At 41.4% G+C, this 20,454-nt stretch overlaps 8 protein-coding genes across 8 annotated transcripts; all 8 read right to left on the minus strand.

Moving 5' to 3' along the window:
• Nucleotides 1-2: 2 nt before the first annotated feature.
• TM35_000061850 (uncharacterized protein) lies at nt 3-344 on the minus strand (the record flags this gene model as incomplete). Its single annotated transcript, XM_029023222.1, has 1 exon — nt 3-344. A coding segment is annotated over one exon (342 nt), but the record flags the coding sequence as incomplete, so codon positions are not given.
• A 465-nt stretch (nt 345-809) lies between these two features.
• Nucleotides 810-4,226, minus strand: TM35_000061860 (uncharacterized protein; the record flags this gene model as incomplete). The annotated part of the gene is made up of 1 exon (XM_029023223.1): nt 810-4,226. One exon carries the CDS (start codon nt 4,224-4,226, stop codon nt 810-812), a length of 3,417 nt encoding a protein of 1,138 aa, XP_028885247.1.
• A 1,036-nt stretch (nt 4,227-5,262) lies between these two features.
• On the minus strand, nt 5,263-5,670 carry TM35_000061870 (uncharacterized protein; the record flags this gene model as incomplete). Its single annotated transcript, XM_029023224.1, has 1 exon — nt 5,263-5,670. The coding sequence occupies one exon, from the start codon at nt 5,668-5,670 to the stop codon at nt 5,263-5,265; it is 408 nt and encodes a 135-aa protein (XP_028885248.1).
• A 443-nt stretch (nt 5,671-6,113) lies between these two features.
• On the minus strand, nt 6,114-9,395 carry TM35_000061880 (uncharacterized protein; the record flags this gene model as incomplete). Its single annotated transcript, XM_029023225.1, has 1 exon — nt 6,114-9,395. One exon carries the CDS (start codon nt 9,393-9,395, stop codon nt 6,114-6,116), a length of 3,282 nt encoding a protein of 1,093 aa, XP_028885249.1.
• A 796-nt stretch (nt 9,396-10,191) lies between these two features.
• On the minus strand, nt 10,192-11,733 carry TM35_000061890 (mitochondrial processing peptide beta subunit; the record flags this gene model as incomplete). The annotated part of the gene is made up of 1 exon (XM_029023226.1): nt 10,192-11,733. One exon carries the CDS (start codon nt 11,731-11,733, stop codon nt 10,192-10,194), a length of 1,542 nt encoding a protein of 513 aa, XP_028885250.1.
• Nucleotides 11,734-12,228: 495 nt separating this feature from the next.
• On the minus strand, nt 12,229-14,835 carry TM35_000061900 (heat shock protein 70 (HSP70); the record flags this gene model as incomplete). Its single annotated transcript, XM_029023227.1, has 1 exon — nt 12,229-14,835. The coding sequence occupies one exon, from the start codon at nt 14,833-14,835 to the stop codon at nt 12,229-12,231; it is 2,607 nt and encodes an 868-aa protein (XP_028885251.1).
• A 1,045-nt stretch (nt 14,836-15,880) lies between these two features.
• Nucleotides 15,881-18,061, minus strand: TM35_000061910 (uncharacterized protein; the record flags this gene model as incomplete). The annotated part of the gene is made up of 1 exon (XM_029023228.1): nt 15,881-18,061. The coding sequence occupies one exon, from the start codon at nt 18,059-18,061 to the stop codon at nt 15,881-15,883; it is 2,181 nt and encodes a 726-aa protein (XP_028885252.1).
• A 504-nt stretch (nt 18,062-18,565) lies between these two features.
• On the minus strand, nt 18,566-19,936 carry TM35_000061920 (uncharacterized protein; the record flags this gene model as incomplete). The annotated part of the gene is made up of 1 exon (XM_029023229.1): nt 18,566-19,936. The coding sequence occupies one exon, from the start codon at nt 19,934-19,936 to the stop codon at nt 18,566-18,568; it is 1,371 nt and encodes a 456-aa protein (XP_028885253.1).
• Between the last annotated feature and the right edge of the window lie 518 nt (nt 19,937-20,454).

The following is a 20,454-nucleotide window of genomic DNA, read 5'->3' on the forward strand; positions in this document are numbered from 1 at the left end:
AATAATGACTCTGTCTCCTCCAGTAATGCCCATTCGGCACTGAATTGCGCTCGTGCTGCTTCAAAGGCCTGTAGAAAATCTTGGTTTCGCGGCATGTGAAACCTAATTATGGAGGTACGCAAATTTTCCCAGTCCAAACAGTGATCCTCCCCTGTACGTATCTTGAGTGCATCATGTTCTAAGGTTAACATACCTTCGACGGTATAAGTTAAATGGGGAGCGTGCGATGGTCGCATTTCAAATGTAAACGCTGTTGGTCCGTTGTGGCACACAAAGTCTTTGAATGCTTGTGTGCATGTCCTCCATTCTACTGATGAATAAGAGGGACGAGTCGTACTCAACATTTTCCTTCCTTGTAAACTTACTTTTTTCAGAAACTTACTGTTAGGCAGACTGTAAAGATAAAAGAAATAGAATTTGGTTTACCAAAACCCATAAATCTGTAGTTCCAAAAAGTAAGGCTTTGCCATTCTTATCGCAAGCTTTCAAAAAAATGAACACTTCTCCCTGGTACAATATAACATAGGGAGACATGACCTTACAGTGAGACAGCGTTCAAAAGTAATAATGCTAATAGTAATAATATCAATAAATAATAAGACACAACCACTTGAAAAAAAAGAGAAAATATAAACCACAATACGTACGGAAGATCTACCATGGTAAACACATAAAATAAAATAAAAAAAAAAAATCAAAAACAAGATACAAAAAATCACGCGCCTCTAAGAGAGGTGTTATGGCAGAGTTGAAACAAAAATACTTGCCATATATATATATACAATGTATAGCATATTCTACTCCCATACTTACTTTTCTTCCTGAAGACTTGGTAGATCGTCACTCTCTCCAAGTTCTTGTTCAAGTGATGTCAAAGATGACAAAGATGTAGACTCAGAATCATCATCCCCATTCCTACTGAAAACTCTACTCCAGAATGAGTCTCCACGTGGAGTTGCAGAGAGTGAAGCAGCTGACCTTGTTTGTTGAGGATCTTGTTCTTGTTGTGGTGGTGGTGGGTATTGTGGTAGTGGTGGTGGTTGAGGATCTTGTTGTTGTGGTGGTGGTGGTGGTTGTGGTTGTTGAGGATCTTCTTCTTCTTGTTTCTGTTTTTGAGGTGGTCGCTGCTTTTGTGGCCTTTGTTCTTGTGGTTTCCCTTGTGGTAATGGCCGTTGTTCTTTCTTCTTCTTGATAGTTTCCCCATCAAATGGTGTGGTCCTCATTTGTTTCTCAACTCTTCGCACAGCCTTGCGGATCTTTGTCTTTTCCTTCATGTGTTTCATTGTTCCTCTAGAGGCCAGTGCACGTGAGAAGCGAGAGCCCTGTTGTTTATCCGCCTCCTGTGCTAATTGCGCCGCCTTTTCACTCTGCAGAGGACACGGTAAGAGCTGCATGTGTTTTGCGTAAAGTGCGACTTTATATCCACATATAGAAGTTTTTCCCCACAGGAGTGAAGTTCGGATGACCAAAATAAGAACAAAAAGAAGACCGAGAATAGCCGGAATTAATGAGAGCACAATACCCAGCATTGATCCAGCTTTTATTCCTCCTGGTTGGTTTCGCATCATCGATATGTGGACCACAATCATACGAAGGTCAAAGCTGAAGAGAACAATTAGTAGCAGCATTAAGAAATAGACATGGTGAGAAGATATGAGTAATCCTGGAAACTCCAAAAAAGGATGTTTTTGAAATGTTGGCCACGTCCATTCTTGAGATGCAATAACGCATTCAAGAAATATACACAAACTAGCAAGAAGGAGAGGAGATCCAAACCATCCAGTTTTGATATTAGGGTACATGAAAATTTCATTTATAGGACCTCGAGATACCTCTGTAAGAACAAACGAAAGAAGAATAATGATCCAACCAACAAAAAGAGCAGTCCAGTAAAGTGTCATACGAACACCATAGATATCTTTTGCTATATTCGTACCTTTTCGCCATCGAAGAACGTTATTAACAGTTTCTGCAAAACCTGCAAACGTGTGGTGTGGTAAATATATATTGAGTGACCCTTGTTGATACATAAGGTCCATCACAAAGGTAAAAATGTACCAATCTATTAATAAGGTTGCGAGCCACAACCTGCCAAGTGCTGTTACCGCATCATAACCAACAATAGATTCGGTAATAAGTGCCCACGACAACTGACCAGGCCAAATTGCATGAAGAAGTGCATTGTATATATGTGCACCACAGAAAATACCAAGAAGGCCCCCGATAAGTTTGGCAAAGTAACCACCTCGGTCAGATGATCTGTAAAAGTAAAGATAATACCCACCAAATGATCTTTTTATATAATCTCCCTCCTCATCAGAGATGGCTCCACATATGGGTAAACGCAAAAGTCTATTACCAAGAAAATAATGTATGGCATAGTAGTACAAATAGGCACCTGCGACCGCACCCAGAACAAGACAAATAAGATGCGTAAGACCCATAAAAAAAGCTGATCCAATCCAACAAGAACCAATCATATTTATTATAGTAAACCAAAATGGGAATTTGGCATCCCGATATCGTGCTTCTACTCCACGATCAGCCACATCAACGGCGTACTCAAGAATATGAAGAATTAATAAAGCAAAGATACATGAAAGACGAGCGGTTGGTCCTTCAAAGAATAATCGCATACGATCTGAATGACGTGTTTCAACATGCATCATATGTGTTTCAGTGTCTTTCTTCTCAGGAGCCCCATCCGATACCTCTACCTTGGTAACTTCTGATTTATCCTTTGTATCTAATGCTCTGTTATCTCCTTTATCATTTTTATCTGCAGATATTCTTTTGTTTCTTGCATTCGCTTTTTTCTCTGCCGCATTAAGAAGATTTATAATCTGTGTATATTCACTTTTAGAGGGATAGTGTTCCTCATGCTCAGCAGCCCACATTGCAGGAGTATACATACATGAATCCTTTAACAAGGCTAACGAAATATCTCGTTTCAATAATTCTTCCACAAACTCCACCCTTCCTGGCCACGGTGGGCTTCCCACATTAACCGTAACGGCTTTGTGTAATAAGTTCTGACCACGATCATCAACCCTCGCAACATTGATGTTTCGCCCTTGTTGAAGCATTTTTAATGCCAATTCTGGTTGAACGGAGATTGCCAGAGAAAGTGCCGTGTCTCCATTAAGGTCTTCATAACTGTGTACGGCAGTTCCGTACTTTAAGCAAATATCTACAAACTCAGGGTCAAAAGACACCACCGCTAGATGTGTTACTGTGTAACCTGTTGAAAAGTCCAACACACGATCTAATATAGAACGAGAACTTTCTGGAAGCATAGAGAGTTTGAGATCATCAACTTTACCATAGTTTTCCACAGGCCCTAACACCTCACCAGTGTGTTCCATAACTCTTCCACTCCCACAACACTTTTTGAATACTAGTAATAAACGTTGAAACCTATGGTGATCCCCTTCAAGAATAGCTTCTTGTAAATTGTTCTGAAACCGTCGCACAGTGTACATACCAGGAGGTCTTCGTGGTTCCTCTTCCTTTTTACGCTTGGGAAACTTAAATGAGGATACAAAAGATGATGCAAGATTTTGTTTACTTTTCTTCCTTGATGCTTTTGAATTATTATCGGTTTCTTGAGCCTTTTCTGTTTTCCTATTCCGATTCCCTGCATCGTTAGAAGTACTCCTCTTCCGATCCCCCGAATCTTTAGAAGTTCTTCTCTTCTGATCCCCTGAATCTTTAGAAGTTCTTCTCTTCTGATCCCCCGAATCTTTAGAAGTTCTTCTCTTCCGATCCCCCGCATCGTTAGAAGAAGCACGAACGGGAGGATCAGTAGTACCAGCACTAGTAGTGGTAACAACAGGAGGGGCGGCAGCAGCAGCAGTAGTAGCAGTAGCTCGAGTACCACGAGTAGCACGCAGAGCAGGAGTTGTAGGGGTAGTAGTAGTAGCAGCACGAATATCACGAGTATTGCGTACAGCAGGAGTAGTACTAGTAGTAGTAGTAGGAGTAGTAGTAGGAGTAGTGGTAGTACCAGTACCAGTACCAGTACCACGAGGAGCAGGATTTATAGGAGTAGCAGGAGTAGTAGCAGGAGTAGTAGTAGTAGTAGTAGGACTAATATTAGTAGTGGCTCGAGGAGAAATTTGAGGAGTAATACGAGGCGTAGTACCAGTACGGGGAGTAGTACCAGTACGGCCCGCGTTATCTACAGTTCCACGGGGCCTAGTTTCTCTGTTTTCCTTTGGGGCCATGTTAATAAAAAGCTACAAAGTAGCAAAAAATAAACACTAAAATTAGAAAAAAAAAGAGAATCTTGAGAATAACAATCATAATAGAAATAACAATCATAAAAAAAAAAAAAAAATGTATTAAAAAAAGAATAAAAGCAAGGAAAACGAGATTCAGGCATTTATCATCATCATCATCATCATCATTAGCCCTTAAAAACGGGAAGAATAGCAAGTTTCGTTATGAAATACACACCCAAGTGAGGCTTGGGAGCAATATAGAAGAAAAAAAGAAAAAGAAAAAACCACTAGGAATAAAACTGAAACTGCCTTTCTGTAGAAACATAGTTACCACAAAAACATAACGACGACAAAAACAACATTTTCGTTGATTTCATCTTCACCAAGAGAAACATATAAACAACGACAGTGTAATAACACATACTTCATATACGTATATACGTATGTGCCTAAATATAATAATTGTCCTACTTTCTTTGATATTACTCCACCTTCCCAGAAACTCCTCATAAAATACATGCTCAGGTAAGAAAAAAAAAAAATTTTTCTTTTTTTATCAGCAGATGCTCCTCTCTTAATCACTATGCGAGTGATTAAAAAGAGCAAAACAAGAGCATCTGCAATAGAATAGTAAAAAGAAGAAAAGTTGGCGGCACGTAAAGAGAAATAAAGGGAAACAGTGCTATTATTGGGTTCAATTCAAAATGATCCTCACTAGAGCATTGAAGAGCGCCAATACAGACCCCAGGAAGACCCGGAGCAGTAGAAAGAAAAGAAGAAGGGGGAAAAAAAGAAAAAATCAAAACACACAAAAAAAAAGAAAAAGCCCATTACTTTCTTCTGTTTCTTTTTTTTTCTTTTCTCGGGGTGGTGAAACTACAACACTGAGAAAACATTACTTTCAAACATCGTTTTTTCTCCTTTTCTATAGAACTCTAGTAAATAAGAGAAAAAAAAAGAAAACAAGCATTATGAAGAAGAGTTTATATTGATGTCAACATCATACATCAAGCAAAACTGCGCCGTCTGCATTCCTCTGTCAAACACGAGACATTTCTCCTGCGGCGGTCCAACTTGAAAGTGTACTGCAGCTGCTGTTTCTACGCGCCGTACCGCCGCTGCGGCCGCGGGATGTGTGCACAGGATCAAACGACATGGTCTGAAGTTCCTCCATTGTCATGTGCACAAAGCTGCTTTCATCCATAGACGATGTTGGTGGGGGACTTAAGGAGTTGTTGTTGTTGCTGGCCGTGTCGGAACGGTTTAGATTCACACAACCCCGCAGCACGAGAGAATCCAATGAGTTGGCGCTGTTCACAGAAGTAATGCAGGCGCTCGTAAGGCGGACATCATCATCATCATCGCTGCTCGTACATGTGGGCGCCATGTCAAAGATCAGCAAAACCGCCGCCTCCGCAAGAGCATCTAATAAATGAACTGCAAACATAATGATCTCTGTCTCTTCAAGACTTAATTTCTTTTTTTAGAAATATATATATATATATATATATATATATATATTATATACAATATATATGCGATTTTCACGCCTTTCGAATTGTTTTTTTTTTTTCTTATTTTTCTTCTGGTTTCTGTTGGGATAATAATATTATTATTTCCACGGAAATTAATTACTGGCGACTTATGATGCTCTTGTTCAAGTTATACTCTTTACACAGAGCAGTAGAGAAACCGTGAGAACCTGCAAGAGAAGAGGGAAAGGAATAAAAAAAAAGAAGAAAATAAAAAAAAGTACACAATAAAGATAAAAATAATTACCACTACAAGATTGAATTGAAGGGAAGAGAAATAAACGAAAAAAAGAAAAAAAAAAAAAAGATACTCAATAGAGAGTAAAATGTTCTTCTCCACAAATTGGCACTTCTGTGATTACGCCTCCACTGGCGCCGACACGCCCCCTCCTGTTCCGTCCGCTGCGGCATTTGACCCTCGCCGCTGGGCTTCCACTTCTTCTAACACTTTAAGTAATCTGCGATGTTGTGGAATCAGCAATTTATTTTCCGCCGAATTAAATATAGCTAAACGATTGGATGTGAGTTCCCGTTCAATCGCCTTTAGACGACCCATCGAAACCATCAGACCACATTCATCAAAGTGTTGTTGGTGTAAACTAACTGGAATAAAAACATTTTCACCAGCAGCCTCCTGTCTCGCAATCATACAGCGTAGCAGTTCACTGAAAGTGGCAGGTAAACTAAATAAAATACGTCGAATTGTGTCATGCAACGGCAATCCCGCACCTCCTGCAAAACCACCAGTGCTGTTCCTACCGCGGTTATTGTAGTTTCCAAATTTACCGCCTCCTGCTGCGGAGGCCTCCATCTCAGTAAGCAGTGCTAGACTATTGATACCTGACATTTCATGTACTCGAGGTAGCAATAAAGATCGTAAATGAACATAAGACATGCGAAATGGATCCAATAAGGCTGCACTATTTGATGTTGGCCACTTAGGATCATCAAAGGAACAGAGCAATACAATACGGTATGGGTACTCACGTGCAATACTTTGCAATTCCAAGAGTAAAGTTGCATCTAACTGATCCACTCCATGTACAATGAGAAGTGTATGACGACCTGCAGGAGTATTATCATATCCACTACGCAGTGGTGGAGTAATACCCGTCGCTGGTGATGGCAGTTTGTCTGAAATGAGATGATGTGCCGTGAGTGATGGTAGTGACATCCAACTAATGCATGACCGCAGTGGTGCACGACATGCCAGACGGAGAGGCTTAAGAATTTCCGGTGAAATTACAAAACGCGGTACACGTGGGCCTCGCTCATGCGAGGACAGTTCTTGTTGTTGTTGTTGTTTCGATGTTTCTTCTTTTTCTTTTTCTCCCTCCTCTCGGGGTCGTTTGTTGGTGTGAGCACTTCGAAAGGGCACGTCAAAATTCCAATTAGAGTGTTCACGCAGCCAATGCCACCGCGACCATGTACGCCCCTTCTCATCCGAATGTGAGATGCGATCTGCAAAACACATCCTGTCTGAACTCCCCTTCTGTGTTTGTTGTTGTTGTTGTGTTTCTGTTGTTGGTGGTGGTGGATGTTGTCTATTCGGTGGATATAAGGGTGGTCGTCCTCTTATTCCCATTTCCTGTTCATCTCCCTGCACGAGAATGATAGAATCTTCTCGCTGACCAGCGTGTGGGGCAGGAGAACAGGGTGGTAGACCACCTTTTATCTCTTGTGTTGATGATGATGATGGTGGTGGTGGTGGTGGTGTAGCGAGTCGAGATGATTTGAGTGTAAATAAAGCATCATCTACATTCGTGTTCATCTCATTTGTGTACCGTCGTCGTGACTGACTCATTCCATCGTGTCTCGCTAGACTTCTCACCGGTGTGCGGTACGACTGACTCCGCTGAGAACACTGTGGAGATGAGTCTACTGAGTGATAGTAATGTTCTTCTTGCTGATGATCTTCTTCTTCCTCTTTTTCTTCTTGTTCCTGCTGGGCTTCTCGTGCAGGAGCTCCAGAACGATCATCAACTCCGTAAGGTTCAGCATGGGCACTTTGCTGAAATAAACTCCGCAGTAATTCTCGTTCAGCTCGTTGCTGTTGATCTGCCAAATGTTTTCTGACATCACGTAACTGTCGTACTACTTGATGATTAGTGGAACGATATCCATCCACCTCTACAACACCATGATAACGTAATTCAGCACTCTGAGAGACGTGCTGAAGAAAGAAATACTTTGAAGCAATACCATAAACACCCACAGATCGACCATGCAAGAGATGATCCACTGTTAAAAGTAACTCATCACATCTTAAACCATAAGGCCATGATGTAAATGTATAATTTCCATCCTTATTTTCTTCTTTTTCTTTTTCTTCTTTTTCATCACATTCTGGTATCTGAACGGTAGTAGAAGAAAGATTTTCTGGTTGTCCCTTGATTTCCTGTGCATTACCTTCTCTCATTTTTCCCTCATTCCTTACCACTTCACACTCTTCCTGACTCTTCTTGGTATCAGAATGCTCTTCAGCTATCACACTACGCTGCGATCTCAACTCGGGGGATGTATTTTGACTATCTTTCAATACATGAGAAATAAACCATCGCACATCCAAAAGTCCTCGTAATGGCTCACTACTAGCAACGCGGTGGAGAATATCTACAATAATAAGTGGCCGCACAACATCTCTTGGAAGTACTTTTCCAGACGTTAATTGTCCATGTAGTGATTGTTTTTGCTGTTCTGAATTTTCTCCCATGGTTTTTGCGTTTCCATTTGACATTTGTAATTTTGTTGTAGCTTTTCGAAAGATATCATCCGTAAGATATAAGGCAAGAGCGTGAACATTATGCAGTCCGTATACACCGTACGGAACCTCAACACGAAATAGCCGTGGTGGGATACCCGGCAGTGATGGTGGACACCAGAATGTCTGCAGTGGAGTTATGGTGGCATCACCGAGAAGTGATGGGTGATTATCCCGCAGCTGGCGATTCACCGCACACCAGACACATGACTGTTGCATACGTGGATTCTCTATAGAGAAAACAAAACCACTTCCCTCTTCACATGAAGGACGTCGACAGGTTGCACCACTACCAAAGACATCCACAGGAGTCCCATTCTTATTATGGATGTTGTTATAACTTGTACTGCTACTATTACTATTACTATTACTAGCAAAGTGCCAATGCGGTGGATCAGCACTGTGAAAGTGTGCGATGAGTGGGGCCTTCGAGTGAGCACGTTTCTCCCGCTGCTCCTTCATTGTATAATATCGCTGCACAACATCCATATCGTACGATGCGTCCACACCGCGGAGTAATCGCCGTGCAGGTCGCGGCCCCTCACACGTCCATTCATACACTGGTGCCGACTCCAGCACGAGAACACCCCGGCGGCAGAGAAAACACTGCGGTTTGCAGAACTCATCTTCGTTAGTGCCATTATAATGTTGTTGTTGTTGTTGTTTTTGTCCACCGGAGCCTCTTACCGTGCTGTTTGATTCCCGTGCAGAAAGAAGAAGACCCGTGGGGATTGCGTTATAGCAAGAAGCACAAACGGTATAGGCACAATATGTACAATGATACGCCTCCACTGCGCGATATCGTGGTAATCCACTACTCTCTGCACAAGGCACCCACGGCATTGACTGCAATACAGCCAACCATGCATCCCGCTTCATTGGGGAGGAAAAAAAAAAATAGGAAATGCAGCAGAAACCAAAAAAAAACAAAACTACAATAATAACTTTTTAAAAAGGGAATAAGGTATTTAAAAAAAGAAAAAAAAAACAAGGAAAAGGAAAGAACTTGTTATTTCCCTCTGTAAATAACCCTGTGATTTGGTTATCCTTTACTCGTCTATTTGTTCTTGTGCCTCTCCAAGCTAAAAAAAAAATAAGGCAAGTGTGAGGAAGAAAGAGAAAGAAAAAGAGAAATACATAAATATTTAAATTATCTGCTTTTATGTTAGAAGCGAAACTCCCCCAACGTCAAGAATATTAACACAAGAATTCAATACTGGCACAGAAAATACCTAGATCATGGCTCCCTTCAACCGACACGCATAATAAAGATATATACGAAGATATATATATATATATATATATATATATATAACAAAGTAAAGTAAAGTGTCTAAAAGATAAAAAAAAAAGAGCGACGAAATAAGTCATCACCAGGAAAACCCCCGATACTCTCCAAACGGTTCCCCAAGAGTGTTCTTTTCTCTGCATATACGTGCACATGAGCGTATGTGTATGTGAGAGTGAAAAAGAGAAAAATTTGGCAAAAATAGTAAAAGAATTGTGACGACCTGCAGCCCCACCCTTTTTTTCTTTTTTTTTCTTTGTGTGTGTGTGTGTGATGTTCATTCTCACCTTCTTCATAACTTTTACTCAATCAATCAATATCTTTTTTTGTTGTTGTTGTTGTTCTCTCACTCCAACTCTTCTCCTTCGCTCTCAGAATTATCCGTCATTACTCTCTTTCTCGCTTCTTTCCAATCCCTATATTACTATTGCAATTATCATCCATGTTTTTGTTGTTGTTGTTGTGAATTTTAACCTCATCCGCCCCTAATCCTTCTCCACCAACTCGCCGGGACATTTGTGTAACTGCGTCAAACCTAGGAACTGCACTTGCCGAGCCTATGTAGGACACTGTCGGCACCGTAGAGTTAATATACTTTGCTAGTGTATCGCGAAACAAAGTAGGAGTCACTGCATCAACACGCTCAAAAACCTCTTGAATAGGTACACGTCTACCAAAATGAATCATCTGTCGACCCAAGTCTTCGGCACTGTTAGTTGTGCTATCTCGTATCATCATAATAGAGGCTTTAAACTCACTCTTGGCCTCCTCAAGCAATTTCTTATCCACAGGACTAGTTGCCAACTCGTTGAATGTACACAACAGATAATCCAGTAACACATTTTGACTTTCATCCCATTGAGAAACGTTTGCTTCAGTAGGTGGAATACGTGCCGTAATGAGTTGATAACCAAGCAGACTAGTTTCTTCATACGGTGTGTAAAATGGTCGCATTTGCACAATATTTGGTAATTTTTCCCAAGGAAGCTTTATATTACGACGTTGATATGCGAATTGATCGTATTGTCCCTCTCGAAATTGTCCAATAACATTATGCACTAATTGTAATGCGTAGCTGTCAGGATGGGAAGCCCCACATATAGGGTATGCTACGGCGGTGTTGGCAGTTGCCATCTGCTCATTCCACATCACTGTGTGTCCACCGCGGTAGAGAGCCTGAAGGGGTGGTCGGTTATTCGTCGCCGGGAGATCACCAAAGAATCTCTCCGCGAGTTTATGGGCCTCATTTGGGTGAATGCCACCAGAACACACAAAGCACATGCGTGGACCGGTATAATGTACCCGCACAAACTCCCGAATCATATCTCGATTAATGTGTTTTGCAATATTGTCTACAGGGCCAAGTATAGTGAGTGGAAGCCCGCTGCTCGCTGGGTCGTAGGCGGCCTGGTGGAGGTTGTCCATCAACACCTCATCCACAAGTTCCTCCACCTCCCGCATCTCCGCCAGAATTGTTGGCCGCTCAAGTTCCACATCGCGGGGGTCGTAGCGGCCATTCTTGAGAAGATCCGCAACAACATCCATCATCTGCGGCACATCATTCGTAAAAGCCTTCACGTAATACGCCGTGCGGTCGCGGGAAGTGTATGCGTTGAAGTGGGCACCGCTATGCTCAAAGAGATCCTCCACCGCCCGCTTGGAGTAACGTGCGGTGCCTTTGAAGTTCATATGTTCAAGAAAGTGGGCAACGCCGTTGTTGTGCACATCCTCAAAGCGGCTTCCCGCATCAATCCACACACCCACAGTGGCGAACTGACAGTGTGGGAAGTACTCCGTCGCCACTCGGCAGCCATTCGGCAGTGCGGAGTACACAATAGGCGTGCAGTGTGCAAGCGCCGCAGCACAGAGTGGATCCTGCATGGTGCAGTTCACAGCTGGAATAAAGCGACGAAGCGTGGAACGGAGCATCTATTCAACACAAGCACACAAAAAAATGCTACCGCCTAAACTAAATATCGACAAATGACTAGATATAAATATATAGATATGCAGTTGGTATCGTTGTGGAGAGTCAACCCAATTGTCTGATCTACAAGATCTGCCTTTTTTTTTCCTTTCTTCCTCTTTTCTTTACGTTTTTTTTTTTTTTTTTTCTCCCCTCTCTGTTCTTCTTCGTCTTCTCTTCCTCCTCCTCCTCCTCCTGGTTTGCAGAATGCTACAAGAAAAAAAACAGAAAAAAAATGCGTGGTACATTCAACAGCAAAAAAAAAAAACAAATGAATAGAAACAAAGAGAGCAGACAAGAAAAAAGAGGAAGAAGAAAAAAAAAAACAAGGTCATTGACTGCAACACTAACATCAAAACAAACGGGGTTCCCTTCTATTCCAGACACATCAAGAAGGAAATGCGCACAACATTTACAGATGCTAAAAGCAAAAAGCATTCAACTCTCACAGAGTCCAATTACCCAACTTGTAGTTTCTTCAGTCGATCATACTGCGACTGCAATGCGGAGACCTCAACATCATCGCTAACATCATCAAGCCAACTTGAAACATCTGTTACAACACTTTTCCACTGTGTTTCACCTTCACCACCTTGTGTCGGTTTGTCCCATGCGTCCAGAGATTTATAGTGGAGAACAAGTCCTTCAATATCATTACGAAGAGCACTACGTTGTAATCTCTCATTATCAATTTGTTGAAAGGCACGAAGGCGATCACGTGCAGCCGTTGCTTCGGAATTATTCATATTAACACCAGTTGATACCAGCGCTGGTCTGAAATGTAATGGAAAAGAACGTTCAAAATATGTTATACTCTTTTTTTCTTCAGAGAATCCATCTCCCTCTGGTGATGATGCAGTAGTAGTACTAGTGGTATTGTCATCTTTTTCTTTCATATGTTTTTTAACTGGATTCCCTGTATCTTCCTCATTTTCTACTTGTTCTTCTTCCTCTTCTTCTTCTTCTTTTTTTTCTTCTTCCCCTTGATGCTGCTGCAGTGGTTCATCCTGTGTTGTCTCTTCTCCACTGTCTTGGATAGTCTCCACCTCTGTCGCTTCCTTATCTTTACTATCCGTTTTATTAGCCGTATCAATCTCTACTGGTGTCTCCTCCGTATAAGTGGCTTGAAGAAACGCGTTAGACACAAATGGTATACCGCTATCCGAGAGTGTCACCTCCACGACAACATTCATATGATCAATAGATACAATAGTATTGGTGGAATTTGTTTTTTTACCTAAACGCATGCGCTCTGGGACTTGTTGGGCCAACTCTACGGCATCCTTTACATCATACACCGTCACTGCCCGCACAAAGTACCGATTGCTATCTTCCAGTGAGAATGTGAAATCAGAAGTACGATTCTTAAAGTGTAGTGAGCGTACCGCTGGCACAGTTACACTTCCCTTTGCAAAGAGAAGATATCGTTCACTACGATCTTCCTTTTCTACTTTTTCTGCCGATGCATGAAGCGGTGGTGAGACAGAGAAGTACACATCATTGGTTAATTTCTCTACTATACGGAAGCCCCGAAAGGGAATATTCGCCTTTTCCGCACCCATGTATAGAGCACCAACCACCGCCGCCTCATCACCGTTAAGAGTGCGGTCCACCATTTTACCATAGCCATCACTTAAGCGAAGTAATAGTTTAGGCATGCGAGTTGCTCCTCCAATCACCTCAAAACGAGTTAAATTCTGAAGTGATGTGAGTGTTTCGTTTACTTGCTCCATAGCTTGATCACGCATCCGCACGGCTTCATCAAAGAGATCATTACATTCCTTTTCAAAGGTCGTTCGTGAAATAGTTGCAGTAAAGTCACCTGCCCCACCATCTGCAACACCCTGGACCACAAGTGGAGCTTCTTGATTAACGGAGAGACGTTCGCGCACATTATTCGCCCCTCGCATCAAACTTATAGCTGCTCTTCTTGCAGCGGGTGTAGAAGTTTGTCTGTTTAGCACCGGGTCTATTGGTTTCGGTGTTGCTTTTGGGAAAAGTTTTTCCTCTGCGTAGCGAGCGATGCAGTGATCAAATGTACGACCACCAAGGTTATTATTCACCACCACAGCTATACGTGTGATGGTTCCTAAATGCTTTTTCGATGGAGTGAGACGATATACCGCAACCTCCGTTCTGCGACTTCCCATATCATAGATCATCACATATTTAGCATTCTTTTCACTAATTGACAATGTTTCTGCTGCTGCTGCAGTTGTAGAGATTCCTGGTCCGCTAAACAATTGTCCCAAGTTAAGATAGGATAATTGTGCAGCCGCTGCTGTAGTGCCATGTACAACACGTACAGTGCGTAAACCAGCTATTGCGGCTGCATCTACAATGGACTGTCGATGTGCGAGAGATGCTAATAAAGGTACAGTTACAGTGAGATGCCGCACAGGCTCACCGTCTAGACCGCGTTCTGCCATTTGTTTCATGTATGCTAAATACATTCCAACAATTTCTTCCGCAGAGAATTCCAACATATTTGCCCCGCCGTTGTTTTTACTATTCACAACACGAATCATCGCCGTATCATGTGGAGGTCGTGGCAGCACTGAAAAAGACATGGCCGCTATATCTTCTGCAGTGAGTTCATCCCTCTCTCCCTCTGTGGAATCATCATCTTTCTTGTCTGTATTCTTTAACGGCACCCGACGGCCGGCAAGTAATGACATTCCACAAACAACTTGTTCAGGAAACCTCGGCTCGAGGGCGTAGGCCTGTTCCGCAAACACCCGCTCGACTCCCCGCAGTGAGTCATTTCCACTGTAGGGCACAAAACGAAACGCCACGCATTGTGGACTTTTGCGGTTTGCCTGATCGTTGAGAACCACGTTGGCCCGCACGGGTAAACTACGGCCAGCACTCGCTCCCAGTGTTGCGGCCTTCACCCAATCCACGCCAATATCCACCGCCAAGAGATGACGGGCCTCCCCACAGGATGGCATTACAGTCAATAGAACTACTAATGACAACAACAACGCAAAAATGGATACTTTAGCAGTGCAAGAATTACTCATAATGCCATGCTGGGGCCCAGTGAAGGGAGGTCCAAACGTCATCATCCTTATGAGGATTAAATATGTATCCTATTTGTAAATACACTTTTTACTTTATTAGACACACACACAGAGAATGAAAAAAATGGAAAGAAAGGTGCAAAAAAACAAAAACAAAAAAAAAACAAGGCAATCAACAAAAAATGGCTTCTACCATAACGACTGTGTATAAACGATTCTTCTTCTTGATTTAATATGGTTTCCACCCAAACAAAATATGGGTATTGGTTTCTTTTAAAACCGTTTTGATGACGTATGGACTTCGTTTTTTGTTTTTTTTTTCCTCATCTTGTACTAGTAAGCAGTGGGTGTAGGTAAAGGGAAAATATCACTACATTAAATATAAATACAACCAAGACTCACCGTTTACGTAATAGAATCGCAAAAGAGTAAAAGAAACGAAGTGAAAGGGAGACTTCCAAAAAAAAAAAAAAAAAAAAGGTCTCTTGGCAATATATAATAAGAGAAAGGGAATAATAAGAACAGATAATCAAAATACAGGAAAAAAAAAACTTTGAATGGCCAGCAACAAGTACGATATCATTATATATATATATATATATATATATATAATCAGACCATAGTATGGAATAGAAGGGGAAGTATCATAATTGAAGTACAAAATAAATAAAAAACACAACTACACTGAAAAATAAAAAAAGAGCAAAAAGAAGCGGAGAAAAGAGAAAAAAAAAAACCTTTCTCTTATTTGACCAACCCTACAAGTTCTCCCTTTCCATATATATAGATATATACACTTTATCCAGAGCAATATACACACACACACGTAAATATATCCCACTTGACTCTGAATATGTGACCCCATTTTTTTCACCCCCTCTGCAGCTGTTCCTGTGATACAATACTCCACACACAGAGGACTACCATTTTGTAGAAATTAGCATAACTTTTCCTTCGTTTTCTGAAGGGGGGAAAAAAGGGTAGGAAACAACAAACAAAATAAAGAAGGAAAAATAATAATAATAATAATAATAATAATAATAATAATAATAATAATAATAATAACCATGAAAAACCAGTACTTGTGCTATCTTTCATCTGTAGTTTTGACTGCAGGAAGATCGCGGGGACTGGCGCTGGTAGGAGTAGTAGTGGTGGTGCTGGTGGGAGTAGTGCTGGTAGTGCTGGTAGTGCTGGTGGGAGTAGTGCTGGTAGTGCTGGTAGGCCCACCAAAACATACAACGATGATCTGTTCAAGACCTTTACGGTAATTTACTATAATTCGACAACGCCGCTCACGTTCCCGTTCAACCAATTCCGTGTACCGGAATCTACGTAGAAGTGGGGAACCACTTGGTGAAAACTCTGTGGTATTATAGCCAGAGTCATTCAAGTTCCTTTTCGCACCATTTTTCTCTTTGTTGTCGACATTATTATTATTATTATCATCATCGTATATCCGGATGCTGGCATCCCCAGTGGGAATAGGTGAAGGTAGAGAAGGAGATATCATTAAATTTCGTGTGATTTCAAGAAGACTAACCTGAGGCTCTGTTTTTTCAATATGATTGTTATCAGTATTCTTCTCTTCACTAGGCGTTTTATGTTTTTCTTTTGCTTCTACAGGATGCAAAGGAGCATTTAACGGTACTAATAAATTAGTGGAACACTGCTGTAGATTTCTTTCATCGGATGTTGGTAACTTCTCTTGAACCAACGGTTGCCGCTTTTTCTCTTGCTTTTTCTCTTTCTCTTTATCATTATCATTATGCGGTTCCTGTTTCTCTCGTGATTGGATATCATTCGCCTGTATTATACTTGGACTTCGTGTGCATACAATCGAAGGTATTGACTTTGTCGAGCGTAAATCCGTCGATGTGAACTCCGGCTGTTCTTCACTGAGAGGGCTCATCATTTCCATTGTCTGATTTTCAACAGACGGCACCCGCAAAAGCATGGGAAGTGAAACCGGCCTTTTCCCATACAATGCTAACATGAGAGCCTCATCGAGAACATGTTTGGCATGTGAGAGGATTTTACGCCGAACACCAGTTTCTTTCTGCTCAATAACAATGCGAGCCGCTTCTTCTTCATCTTCCAGCAAACTAAAGTAACAAGCATACACCATTTCCTGTGAACGTACGGAATTCTCACGCCAAGAATCATTGCGGCTATGTGTGGTTTGTTGATTATATCCTGATGCATAAGATAAGGAGGATTCCTGTCCACTTTGCCTTCGTCCAGAACGCTCGAGAAAAACATCAGATGGGACGCTAGGCGCAGAAACATTCCTAAACTGTGATCGTGTGCGGGGCTCTCGAGATACAACAGAATGAGTACCTTTACTAGACTCTGGTTCTTCTACGCCTGAGACTGGAGCTCCTGTCGCCAAAATACCGGAGGCTTCACCCGTAGTGAGTTGCCAACTTACGTCTAAAGAGTCCGATACTGCTAAACAATGAGGAGTATTAGACGGTGGAGTCATTGATGATGCGTGAAGAGGGGAATACTCTGAATCTAACCCTGTTAATGGTGCAGTAGATACTTTTGGGGATTCTTTTTCTGCTGCTGATGAAGTTAGTAAAGGTGTATCATTCCATTTTGATTCACGCTTTTGTACTACCCATCGCCACCATGCATGAAAATAGCGTGAGCGTAATAATTCTCTGGGTACACCTTGAAAAAGTGAGATAATAATAGCACAACTATTTGTTTCATAAGTATATGAATCACCATCTAATCTAACTTCATCCTTTTCTTCTTCACCACAGCAAAAACTAGATTCTGATTCATGACACGATTTCCTGTGGGAATTCCACTCATCAGAGGAAAATCCACGTTGATGTTGTGAACAAATATTACTAACAGAAGCTTCTGTAGAATTTAATCGACTCTGCCGTTTCTCCCCTCCTCTTAGGCGAAGTGGAAGGAAACGAGAAGTATCACCACGGTGTCTCCAAAAGCTCCCCGGCATTTGTCTCGTGGGACCCGCTAAGGAACTTCTTTCGGAGCACTCCACTGTAGGAACAGAAGCAAACTCTCTGCAGTGCTGATGTTTATTACCATCACCTGTGCATTGGGAGGCTATCCATTCAGGTCGTTGGTATAAACCCTGCCGATTGGTAACCGCATTCACCGCATCCTGTTGAACTGCAGCACTGCTGGGAGATTCACAACGCTTTTTATCCCTTGTAGAGACATTTACGGAATAGTTTGTGTCTGTACTTGGTAAAGCGGTCAAATTGAGTCCGTCTCTCTTTACCTCCATTTTGTTTTGCCGTGTATGGGTTTGAATTTCTTTTTTTTTTTTTTTTTGTTCGTTCTTCCTCTTAAAAAGTGAGAGGATACACACGGTAGATATTCAGCTTTACTCCCGAGGTGGAAATAAAAAAAAGGAAAACACTAAAAGGAAAGTCTTTCTTTTTCTTTTTTCTTCTGTGTGTGTCTTTTTACTGCGTGGTGTGTGTCCTTGTTATTACTTGTTAGTACCACCCCACTATTCTTATTGTTTTCTTTTTTTTCTTTTACTAATTCTGCTACTACTGCTAACATAATGTTGATTGATAAATGGAAAAAAAAAAGATGAATCCCAGACACGTTCACACTTGAGAATATCCCTCCCCAGACATATACATATAGACACCTCCAATAACAAAAACAAAAAAACAGTAAAACCGTCAAAAAAAAAAAGAAAAAAACAGACTGTTAAACGTCTTGTAAGAAGAAGAAAAGAAGGAGAAAGAGTTCTCCTTTTCATTAGTACAAGAGAAACTCAGAAAAAACTACTTGCCTCTACCATCGCCTCAGATGGGAGTCCAAGTTTCACATATACCTCCCATGCCTGTTCCATCAATACTGTGGTTTGTAAATAAATCAACTCATATGCCAAACGCTGCAGTGTCAATTCCACCAACAAACGAGTCTGTACCACTGTATCCAAGGCATTTCTATTATACTTCTCTGCAGAAAATATCTCTGCCTCCATCGCATCACACTGTGAAATTACAGTCGCCAATTCGTATACAATTTGGCGCATTATGATTCCTTTCTCATTCTTTGTTACGGCCACAGTAGGGGCTCCAACAAGTTTCTGTAATGAGGCTATACCAAGGAAGTCAAACATTATCTCTAGATTTTTTCGTCCCCAACAACGTTGTTGTATACGTGTTGTTGGTTCTGGTGCCATAGGAGGTAAAAGGACAGTGATCAATTGACTAATATACGCACGAAATGTCCGTTCTCCGATATTTGCAGCTGGATTTCCAGCAGATGAAAGGAAGAGTGACTCTCGAAGAATTGGATCATTAAATGAACTACATTCCCCACTATCATCTGTACTATTATGGTTATCTCTATCAATATTATTACTACTACTATTACTACTAGTACTACTTTTGATATTCATTGTACACAAGAGACGCAAAAGTGCTGCCAACTCTGTCCGTCGCACAACTGCCTCCCTCTCAAAGCCATAGCAACTGCTCATATCTATCATGAAGGGGTCTGTGAAAGTTGAAGATTTTGAAATCTTCAAAAATGGATGAGGCTTTGGACTTGTCATAACAGAAGCGGGCATAAAACTCTCAGCCTCTTTTACTACCGCAGCAGGATCCCATCTTCTTGGGTGAATTGCTATTAGACGAACAGCCGCCTGTCGTGTTACGTGATCCCACCAGGCGCAATGGCGTATTGCCACCTCCACCGGCTCCCGACAGAGATGACAATAATTATCTGGTGTAACAAACGCTAGTTTGGACTCATTAGGTGGGTCGTAGATAAACCCACAATTATGTGGAAAAAGTGTATAGCGTGGCCATTGTGGGCTTCCCTCCGGCATCTTTGACCTACTATTCAATCCATGATTTTTTTTTCCATCCGACAACAATTGGAGATTCTGTTGCAGCCAATTAAGTTTCATCTCAGACTGCGCTGCTTCCGTTTTGCCTTTAGGCAACTCACTTGCTGCGCCAAGGTGTGTTTCCACAGATACATTGGGAACAGGAAATCTCCTCTGCAAGGCTGGTAGTGGTGTCGATGATGATGATGATGATGATGATGACGCTTTGGTGAAAAGCTCATCAAATGGAAGTAGTCGTGAATGACGGTGTAAAGATGAGGGGGTGTACAGTGCACGAAGGGGCATGAGAGTATGGGGCTACAATAATACTGCTCACATATACATTCAGACCCTATGCTAATAGTACACTAATTGATATATTTATACATTTAGAGGAAAGAAGAAAAAAAGAAAAAAAGGGAGGAAAGTAAATAAAACGTATAGATCATAATCAGGGGTAACATTATACACTTATATTCTTGAATACCACACTACAACCACAACCAAAACAAGAAGAGAAACAACTCAAAAAATCATGTTCAAGGGATCGCTACAAAGCGGAAAGGTTATGATGATATATTGCACGCAAAGCTTTTTTTTTTTTTTTTTTTTTTTTTCAATTGATCATTTGTTTTGTTTTTGTTTCGCTTTTCATCATCATCATTGCTCACTTGTCTTCTCTTATCCATTGTCATTACATTTCCTTCCGTAGAACATATAATAATTATGTACATGGGTGAATCACTTTGTTTTGTTTTGTTGTTGTTTTTTTTTTTTTTTTTTGCTTTTTGCATCTCTTTTGCCCAGCAGTTCTTCCTTTTTCT

The sequence above is a fragment of the Trypanosoma theileri genome (assembly GCF_002087225.1).
Source record: "Trypanosoma theileri isolate Edinburgh chromosome Unknown TM35_Tth_6_V1, whole genome shotgun sequence".
Classification (NCBI taxonomy): Eukaryota; Euglenozoa; class Kinetoplastea; order Trypanosomatida; family Trypanosomatidae; genus Trypanosoma; species Trypanosoma theileri.